We start from the raw sequence: 10,662 nt of genomic DNA, 5'->3' as shown, positions 1-10,662 counted from the left end.
GAGGCAGAGGCAGAGGCAGAGGCAGAGGCAGAGGCAGAGGCAGAGGCAGAGGTTTTTTTTTTTTTTAAAAGGTGACCTATGACAGGATCCAAGCTTAGATCCTCAAGCACTCTTAGCAAGTACCTTTCTGACTGAGCTATCTCCTTAACCCTGAACTCACTTTTTAATCTCTTGACTTGATACTGTTGACAGACTATATGTTTGTTTTTGTTTTGATGTATCTCTTTCGGTACTGAGGATTCAACTTTCCCACTTGCCACGCTCTCTGCTTGGAGCTATACATCTCGCCCAAGAAGCTGTTTTTCTGTTTTGGCTTTGTACTGGGTTTCTGTTTGGTTTTGACTTTCATATAAGTAGAGCGGCCTAGTAAAGAGGGTTAGGCATGAGTACTAAATTCAAAAAGGAGATCTGAGGTGGAGGCTGGGATCTGGCACTCAGCAGCCGAAGGGGCTAGCTGAAGTTTTGCAAACGGAAGAGATAATCCCGAGGGAGTTGGTGAGTACCCAGAGAAGACAGCCAGATAGAACACTGATACTCTCAGAGTTCTAATGAGGGAAAGGAGAGAACGTTTCAGAAGAGCTTGAGGATGAGTAATGGAGTCGTGGGAGGAAGAGCAATGGAGTGGGCGGGACTAGTGATGAGTGACACACAGGCTCAAGAGCCACAGAATGGGTAAGAAAGGACTGAAAGGTGTAAGTTCAACCTTAAGAAACTTTGTGACCTGGGCTGGAGAGATGGTTCAGTGGTTAAGAGCACCAACTGTTCTTCCGAAGGTCCTGAGTTCAAATCCCAGCAACCACATGGTGGCTTACAACCATCTGTAATGAGATCTGACACCCTCTTCTGGTGCATCTGAAGACAGCTACAGTGTACTTAGATTATAATAATAAATAAATCTTAAAAAAAAAAAAAAAAGATCCTTTGTGACCTTGTAAAGTTACAGTGGAGTCGAGGAGGTGGCTTTGGTTTTTCTCATTCTGCCAAGGCTGGCTTTTAACTGTGTAGCCAAGGACGATCCTCCTGCCTCAGCTTCCCAAGTGTTGTGTTTTAGCCTTTTGGATTTGCTTCCAACTAATTTTCCAACCAACCCATTCTTTTTTTTTTTTTTTTTTTTTTTTTTAAGATTTATTTCATGTATGTGAGTACACTGTAGCTGTCTTCAGACACACCAGAAAAGGGCATCCGATCACATTATAGATGAGTGAAATACCATGTGGTTGCTGAGAATTAAACTCAGGACCTCTGGAAGAACAGTCAGTGCTCTTATCTGCTGAGCCATCTCTCCAACTCCCCCCACCAATCCATTCTAGTTCAACTTCATAAGACTCAAAGAATACTTTTAAAAGTTCCTCTTCTAGCAGACTAAGGGTTTTCTTCATTGTATCTATTTCATGGTTTTGAAACCTTTTTATTTTTCTTAACTGCAAACTCTTCTGATTTCTGTTTGTGGGATATATGATAACACTGGGAGGATATATGCTAATACTGGGAGGATATATGCTAGCACTGGGAGGATATATGCTAACACTGGGAGGATATATGCTAACACTGGGAGGATATATGCTAACACTGGGAGGATATATGCTAACACTGGGAGGCTGAGGTGGGGGGGCCATCAGTCTTGAGTTCAAGGTCTCCTTTTTTCCACCTTGCCTGGTTGGAGCTTTGTCATATTCCTCAATCAGTGCCACAGGGAGCTGACTTCTCCACTGTGACAATAAAAAGGTTCATACATTCTTGCTAATAAAGGAATCAAGAACCTGTTGGGTCTCCTTTATCAATGTGCAGAGTGTATCAATTCATTTAATCTTCACAGTAACACTGATGTGGGCATATAACAGAAGTTTTGTTGAGGTTTTTCTGTGTAACCGGCTGTCCTGGATATTTGCCTGCCTCTACCTCCTGAAGATTAAAGGTATGAGCCACCAACTTTGAGCCACCAACTTTGGGCCTCCAATTTTTTTTTTTTTTTCGAGACAGGGTTTCTCTGTATAGCCCTGGCTGTCCTGGAACTCACTCTGTAGACCAGGCTGGCCTCGAACTCAGAAATCTGCCTGCCTCTGCCTCCCAAGTGCTGGGATTAAAGGCGTGCGCCACCATGCCCGGCTTCCAATTTTTTTTTATTTTTATTTATTTTATGTAAGTACACTGTAGCTGTCTTCAGACACTCCAAAAGAGGGAGTCAGATCTTGTTACGGGTGGTTATGAGCCACGGTTGCTGGGATTTGAACTCCGGACCTTCGGAAGAGCAGTTGGGTGCTCTTACCCACTGAGCCATCTCACCAGCCCCCAATTTTTAATCTTAACTTTTAAAATATAATTTATTTACTTTATGTGCATTGGTGTTTTGCCTGTTGTCTGTCTGTCTGGGGATGGGGGGGTCTGACCCCGGAGTTAGGCAGCTGTGAGTTGCCATGTGGGTGCTAGGAATTGAACCTGGGTCCTCTGCAAGAGCAGCCAATGCCAACAACTGCTGTGGCATCTCTCCAGCCCTTAATTTTTAAAAATTACATTCTATTTTATGTGCCAGTGTCTGTGTGTGTGAATCAGTACGTGGAGGTCAGAGGACAGTTTTCGGGAGTTGGTTCTCTCCTTTCTTTGTGAGTCCGGGGGATGAAACTCTTGTCATGTTCATCCAGCTTGTCCACAGATGTCTCTCAGCTTAGTCATCTCACTAGCCCCCGGTTTTTGTTTTTTATTAAAAAAAAATTGTTTTAGTCAGGGACTTACACCCCAACCCATGCTGGTCTGGAACAATAATCCTTTTGGCCAAGCCTCCCAAGCCAGGGGATTCTAGGCCTGGTCCACTATACCCAGCTGAATATGAATTTTGTTTTTGAGACAATGTCTCACTATGTAGTCCTGGCTGGCTTCAAACTCCATTCTTGAGCCAGGCTGGCCTTGATCAATTTGCCTCTGGATTGCTAGGTATTAAAAGCTTGCAAGGCCGAATTGAATTGATACTTTTAAAGAAATTCCAGTGAGTTCACCACTCAGCATGAAGAGCAGAGTTTAATCCCCAGCACATACATGTAAAACAGTGGTTTATAACTGCAGTACTAAGGAAGCAGAAATAAAAGGATTCTTGGGGCTTTCAGGCTGATAGAGAGCTCAGGTCCCAATGAGACATTCTTTTTGAGAAAGGGTTTCTTTGTATAACAGCCATGGCTTTATACAGAAACTTACTTTGTAGGCCAGGCTGGCCTCAAACTTAGATATCCACCTGCCTAGAAGCAGGTGGACCTTTTGAATTCACAAAACCCACCTGACTCTGCCTTTCCAGTGCCTTCCTATATAAAAGGTGTACTGTAACACCAAGCCCAGCTAAGTTTTCCTAATCTTTTGAAAGTTTAGATTGAGGAGCAATGGTGGCCCGTGCTTTTAGCCTTTAAGCCCAGCACTCATAAGGCTGAGACACGGGAATCTCTGAGTTCGAGGTCAGCCTGGTGAATTCCAGGACAGCTAAGGTTATAGAGAATCCCTATCCCGAAAAACAAAAACCAAACAAAGGTGGATAGTTCCTGAGTCATGGACTCTAGAGGGTGACCTCTGGTCTCCTCAATGTTTCCCTGAACACACAGTAACACACTCGACACAAAATGAAGATAAATTCCTGGATTAGAGTTTAATGCCTCCACCGCATATAGCCTATTCCTTGATTTCCCTCCCTAAAAATCGAGGAAATCAGGACAAAACTGGGTAGAAGAGTTGAAGATTTAGCTCACTGGTAGAGCGTTAAGCGTTAAGGTTCCCGGTTCACTCCCCAACATCGAACTGCGTGTGGGAAGGATGGAGGGTGCAGACATAAATAAAGCCAGGTAGAGGAGGAAGTAACTACAGCGACAGGAAAATGGAGTCTGAGCACGATCGCAGCCTGCTCTTGTTTCCCTCCCTGGAAGATGGTCCCCTGCGCACCACGTGGACAAAGGGACATTTTCTCCCTTTCAGGGCAGTGGCAAAGGACCCACAGCTAGATTGCTGTTTCTCCAAGTAAAAAAAAAAAAAAAAAAAAAAAAAAAAGGCCGACGCCTGCAGCCGTTAGAGCGTCCAGGGCTCTCCGCGGGGTGGACCGCACGGCGGGGGCGGAGTCAGTGCCCGGCCCGGGCCGGAGGTCCCGCCCCCTCGCCGGCGAAGCCGCGCCGCCCGCCCTCGCCGCCCGGGCCTAGGCGTGTCTCCGCGGGCGCACGGCATGCTGGGAAGGTGCCCGGGCGGCGGCCATTTTGTCTTCTCGGCTCCTCTCTGGCAGAGGCTTTGGGGCTTGAGAGTGGGCCGACGGGGGTTCGGTTCGGCGGCCGGGGCGGCTGGTGGGGCTTTTTCGTCGGGTGGGTGCTAGGGCTGGCGTGAGCAGCCGCCCGGAGGAAGCACCATGATTTCTGCCGCGCAGTTGCTGGATGAGTTAATGGGCCGGGACCGAAACCTCGCCCCGGATGAGAAGCGCAGCAACGTGCGCTGGGACCACGAGAGCGTAAGTCCCGTGGGCCGTGGGCCTGTGCCCCGGCGTCCGGGGGGAGGGCAGCCGCAGGGACCCGAGGGCGCGGGACGAGGCTGGCCCGGGCGGCGCGGCGCGATTCGGGGGGACCTGGCCGCGCCGACTGAAGCACCTGACGGCGGCGGGAGGCGGGAGAGCGGCCCCGGAGGGAGGGAAGGAGGAGTCGGCGCCAGCCCCGGGGAGAGCGGCGTTTGTTGTTGTGTGGAGGAAGTCCGGGAGGGCGCCTGGCCGGGCAGAAGCAGCAGCAGCAACCTGGTGAGGCCGGGAAACGCGGGAAAAGGAAGAAGGAAGGGCTCGTTGGATTCCACCAGAGCGCCGGGGTTTTACAGTATGAATAAGAAAGGCTTCCGTTATTTGGGTGCAGCCGTCACACACAGACACAGACACACACACACACACACACATATACATATATAGCCTGACTCCCGACCAGTATCCGTGGGGAAGGACCTCGTAGCAGTGCATTACTTAGGAGTGGTGCCATTTGGACACTTCTGTGGGAAGGTAGACAGTTGAAAGAGGTAACGTGGTGCAGTTTTAATCATGAACAGTTTTGTTTTTTGGTTTTTGGTTTTTTTTTGTTTTTTGTTTTTTTGCTAATGCGGTTTGATGACCGTTTGACGCGGACTTGATGGCCGTAGTAGTCCCTCAGATAGGCGGTTGTCAAGGTTTTTTGTTTTCACATAAACTCATTCGGTCCTTTTACTCCTTAGAAAGGTTAACTATAACTCCAGGGTCGCAGGTGAGGCCGGAGCAGCTCTCTCTCGAGGTCTCTTGGTGATCGGGAAAGCGAAATTAATTTTTGTAGCACTGTTGAGGTTGCACCAGATTCTGTGAATCTGGCTTCGTGCATATACTGTACTGTATTTCAAGTACTTTTTAATCTAGTTTTGTACACGGGGCACACTGCCTTAGTCTGAACTGGAGAGTGGGTACACTTGGTTTTACCTTGCAGTTATAATCAAACAGCAGTTTTAAATCACTTGATAAAATGTGAGAGAATGGCTCAACAAAAGCTTTGATTTGTTTCTGTTTTTGAGGCATTGCTTTACTCTGTAAGCAGGTGGTTCTCGAACTTGAAATCCTCACTCCACTTCCAGAGTGCTGGGATTACAGTCTTTGCCACGATTGGCTAACAGGCTTTTTAGGAAAGTAAATTATGTACTTAAAAAAAAAGATTATTTATTATATGTAAGTACACTGTAGCTGTCTTTAGACACACCTTCTGCATCAGATCTCATTACAGCTGGTTGTGAGCCACCATGTCGTTGCTGGGATTTGAACTCAGGACCACCGGAAGAGCAGTCAGAGCTCTTTCCCACAGAGCTATCTTTCTAGTCATTGTTTTTAAACACAGGGTTTGAATAAAATAGCAATTTATCTTTTGACATGTAGAAAAAAGGTAAAGTGAGGTACCCGATTCTGATGTTAAAAAAGTGTTCCATAAGCCGGGCGTGGTGGCACACGCCTTTAATCCCAGCACTCGGGAGGCAGAGGTAGGCGGATTTCTGAGTTCAAGGCCAGCCTGGTCTACAAAGTGAGTTCCAGGACAGCCAGGGCTACACAGAGAAACCCTGTCTCGAAAAAAAGTGTTTCATGCTAGCAGCAGGAGCCTTCAGTCCTAACACTTGAGGCAGCTGCAGGCTGGATTCCTGTAAATTCCAGGCTAGCCTGGTCTATCTCACACTCACAATTAGGGCTCCACAGAGAAACTCTTATTTCCAAAAATAAATAAACAAATAAAAACTTGCTCCGAAAATCCAAAATCAAAAAAACCACTAAACCAAAAAAAGTGTATGGCTAAAGTTGTATGGAAGTGGTACCTGACTTCAGCTATGTTCTTAGGGTGTTATTAGTTATATTGATCATGTATTATTTGTGATTCATTGTAGCATGTGAATCTCCTGATCTTCATTGCTTCTGTTGCCTACCATGTAGGCAGCATAGTCTAGACTTACATCTTGACCTTGTGCTGGGTTTTTTTTGGCCTCTGTCTCAGTGACCTTTTTCTTCTCACCCTACCTAACTCTTCAAGCTAAGCATTGTTTTGTCTTGTTTGCTTGGGTTGGTTTTTCAAGACAGTTTGACTGTTGCCCCTGGCTGTCCTGGAACTTAACTCTGAAAACCATGGTGGCCCTGAACTCATTGAGATCCTCCTGACTGTCTCCAAGAGCTAGAAGTAAAGGTTTGGACTCTCCACTCTCCCCCCTAGTCAGCATTGGTTAGTTTTTCCAGTCAGGGTCTATTTAGCCCTAATGTCCTGGAACTTGCTCTAGGCCAGGGCTGCCCTCAAACTCAAGGGATTAGTCAACCTAAACTTTAAAAGGCAAGAAAAATTAGCTGGGCTTGGTAGTACACACCTATTTATTACCTATCCCAGCACTGAGGAGACAGGCAGGTGGATCTTGGTGAATCTCAGGCCAGCCAGAGAACTATATTTTGAGACTGTCTCAAAAATAAAGAACAAAGGTCAGGAAAAAAATGTAATTTTCCCTGATACACAAATAGGACATTTATGTTTTGGATTAAAGCGAAATATGATTTCATTCCTAACACCTTGTGAAGAATGGCACATAATAATGTATGTGGTTACCTTCATGGTTTCTCAATGGTGAAAGTACATTTGAGGCTTGAATTTTCTTTCAGTTCTAATGCTTTTTATTGATATGATTGAATAAATTGTCATCATGCCTTTAATGACAAGTTGCAAGTCTGAAGGGTTAAGAGGGTAGTGCTGGTGGTCATGACCAGGGGCAAAACATGTGGCCTTTCTTTCTAAATAGTGCAGATACTGTAGGGTTTAGTAAGCATGGGGAGGAGCCCCTTGGTCTTATTTCAGGTCAGTCAGATGTTGTCCTTTTTGGTTGCTAATAGAACCCCCAAGAGACAGGCCACTCCAGCATATGAGTGTAAAGGTTCATCTTACCACCTCTGTCTAACACTGCAACATAGGTTTGCATTTTCATTCCAGTTGGATTTTGGGGAGAAGGAAGGTTGGTGTATTTTATTTTTTTTAAATGGTTTTTCAAGACAGGGTTTTTATGTGTGGCCCTGACTGTCCTGGAACTCACTCTGTAGACCAGGCTGGCCTCAAATTCAGAAACCTGCTTGCCTCTGCCTCCCAAGTGCTGGGATTAAAGATGTACGCCTCCACTTCCCGGCAGAAATTTTTCTTCCTAAAATTTATTTGGTGGATTTGGAGAGATGGGGGTGTTGGACATGAATCGTCAGACTTGGCAGCAGGTGCCTTTACCCAATACAGAGCCATCTCTCTGGCCCGTATTCAGATTTTTTTTCTCTGCCAGTCCTCAGTTAGATCGAGAAAATCGATCTAACTGGGCGGCCATTTTGTTTTGACTTTTTTGATAAGGATGAGAAAATATCCAAAAAGATCACTGGAAATCAAGCCTATAATTTTAGCACAGAGTTTCAGACTAGTCTAAACTAACCCAGCCTAAACAAAGCAAACAGGAGATTAAATTCCAACTATTGTAAGACCTGTAGCTATTTAGCACTCAAAATGGAAACTTGCATGGTGGTATTCCTTTTAAGCCTTTTTTTTTTAGCACTCTTTGAGTTCTGGCTTTTGTTTGTTTGTTTGGTATATATGCTTTGTTTTCATGAATGTGTGAGCCTCAGATTCCTTAGAACTGGATTAGAGACAGTTAGGGTTTGTCACATGGATGCTGGGAATTGAAACCTGGACCCCTGGAAGAACCTGTTAACTGGTGAGCCACAGGGGAAGTGAAAGGACACTTTCCCTAGTGTTAGTAGGTTAAGAGGTTTTCTAGGGCTGGCGAGATGGCTCAGTGAGTAAGAGCACTGACTGCTCTCCCTAGAGGTCCTGAGTTCAAATCCCAGCAACCACATGGTGGCTCACAACCACCCATAATGAAATCTGACGCCCTCTTCTGGTGCATCTGAAGACAGCAACAGTGTACTTATGTATAATAATAAATAATTCTTTAAAAAAAGGTTTTCTAAAATATATTTGTGTATTTATACACATACATGAATTTTTCTTATGTGGTGTATGAGTGTCTTCATATGCTTATTCACCACGTAGACACCAGAAGAGGGATTAGGACCCCACTGGAATTGAGCATGGATGGTTGTGAGCTACCATGTAAGTGCTGGGACCCAAACAGCAATCACTAAGCTCTCTCTTCAGCCTACTTGTAAGATAACTTTATTTGATTGACCTGGGTATAAATGCATATTTTTCTACCCCTCCAGCCAGCACAGTAAGTTTTTTAAAAATTTCTTTACATTTATTGTTGGGGGGTGGGGCGGGCAGATGACAACTTAGGAAAGTTCATTCTCTCTGTTTTGTGGGTTCCAGGGATTTGATCATCAGGTTTGGTAGCAAGAGCTAGCTAGAGCTCTCCTATTGTGTTTTGTTTGTGCAGGGGGTATCTTTGCTTATTGCTATATAGTTCCAGGTGACCTTGAATGCCTGATCCTCTTACCTCTACTTCCAAATACTAGTAGACTACATTGTTAAACTTAAGTTTGTCTGTACTTTGAAAAGTGTTGCTCTATAAAACTTGTTTTTTAGAGACGGGGCTCCTAAGTAACAGAGCAACTTTGGGCCCTTTAGTTCTTGATCTTCTAGCTCCCTGGTGCTGGCTTTACAAGCATGCCAAGACTTTTCTAGGCTACTGTTGTTAATTTACATTTGTGTACTGAGAGAGAGTGTGTGGGTGGGTGGGTGGGTGGGTGGGTGGGTGGTGCACCCTCTAGAGTGGGAATTTGTGTGAAGGTCAGAGGGCAACCTGTTTGAGACTTGGTTCTTCTCTCTTTCCATGTGGCTTCAGAAATTTAATTTGGGTCTTCAGGCTTAGCTGCAAACGCCTTTACATTCTGAGCCATCTTGAAGGCCCATATTTGCTTTTGTGGGGGATGGCAAACAACTCCACAAATTCACTCTTGTTGAGTCTTGAATAGCATACTGGTGTTAACGTATAGGCTCTTTACTGCATGGTCTGACTGAGTAAGTTTTCCCAGCATCCGTTCTTCTGGTGATTCATTAACACACTCCTTTGGCTCAGATTTGTGCTTTGCATTTGTTTGCAGTCACTAATGTGTGCGTTCCCGCGTGCGCAGAAACACTGGCTCGTACTGAAGGGTTTAAACATCCTGAAAGAGAATAGGTTGCGAAAGGAAAATGAATGATGCCCTGTCGATTCGCTGATCAGAGCACTCGCGCTTTAATAATCGGACTTGCTTAGGTACAAGGAAAGATTCCCAGCCTGCCCTTGAGTCCCTTTGAAACTGCCTCGGAGCAGAGATGAGTATCTGGTAGGCGGGTCCGAGCGATAGTGGGCGGAGATGACGTAGGTGGGTCCAAGGCTCGAGGCGGTCTGACAACGCTGCATTTTGGGAGATGGGGGAGGTCTTCTCCGTAGCAACTCTGTGTGCCTGTAGGGGGCGCAATATAATGTTTAGAGGGAGAGTGATTAGTGGAGGTGGGAGACCCCAACACTAATGTTTTTGTATTAAGCAGTTTTTCCCAGGTTTGGTTGGTGTTCCTCCTAAGTAATCACAGTAATGATTGTAACTGCCTGGGGTACCTTTCAGTTAGGACACAACTTGGAAGGTTTCAGCAATTACCAGAGAAGCCATTACAGAAGGTGGTAGGGAAATACAAAGTCTAATTTAATTTGGAGCTTTTAATGTTTTGTATAATAGGAATTTTGTAGTTCACATTGAAGTTTTACATTCAGAACTGCTTCCAAAAATTAATTTAATCATGAATGTTGTAACTGGCTTTTACAATGTCTGCAATGAGACAAATGCAATTGGTTTATTTGCTGGGACCAGGGTCTTAGTTTTCCAGGCTGGCCTTGAGTAATCCTCTTGCACATCCTACTGACTGCAGTTGCTTTTCTGACATATCTTAATTCAAGGATATCCTGTTTTTTAAAGGTTAATAATTTATGAAGAGAATTGAACTAAATGTACATTTCTAAAATTTTTGAGATGTTAGCAAATAGAGACTAACGTCATTGACACTGTCCATATCAAAACAAGTTTTTAAAAAAAGTGATCGAGTGCCACACCGTGTAAAGGTGCTCTGGGCGGGCAGAGGAAGGCATTGAATTCTTGGGTGGGAGCTGGAGTTAGGGGCCGCTACCTGACATGGGTTCTGGGAACCAAATGTGGGTCTTTAC

General features: G+C 45.1%; 1 protein-coding gene across 4 annotated transcripts in view; it reads left to right on the top strand.

Moving 5' to 3' along the window:
• Nucleotides 1–4,184: 4,184 nt before the first annotated feature.
• Luc7l3 (LUC7 like 3 pre-mRNA splicing factor) overlaps nt 4,185–10,662 on the top strand; it is a 36,583-nt gene continuing 30,105 nt past the window's right edge. For 3 of the 4 annotated variants that reach the window (XR_003845136.1, XM_021212253.2, XM_021212252.1), the window contains exon 1: nt 4,190–4,465. Coding sequence is in view for 3 of the 4 variants with exons in the window: in XM_021212253.2 (XP_021067912.1) it covers nt 4,367–4,465 (99 nt within the window). In the remaining variant the exon portion in view is untranslated. Of the gene's footprint in view, nt 4,466–10,662 lie in introns of all 4 variants that reach the window. The other variant, XM_021212254.1, reaches the window with a different exon arrangement.

This window comes from Mus pahari, chromosome 14 (assembly GCF_900095145.1).
Source record: "Mus pahari chromosome 14, PAHARI_EIJ_v1.1, whole genome shotgun sequence".
NCBI classification, from domain to species: Eukaryota; Metazoa; Chordata; class Mammalia; order Rodentia; family Muridae; genus Mus; species Mus pahari.
The sequence above is the reverse complement of the archived record's forward strand: the minus strand, read 5'-3'. Positions and strand labels throughout refer to the sequence as shown.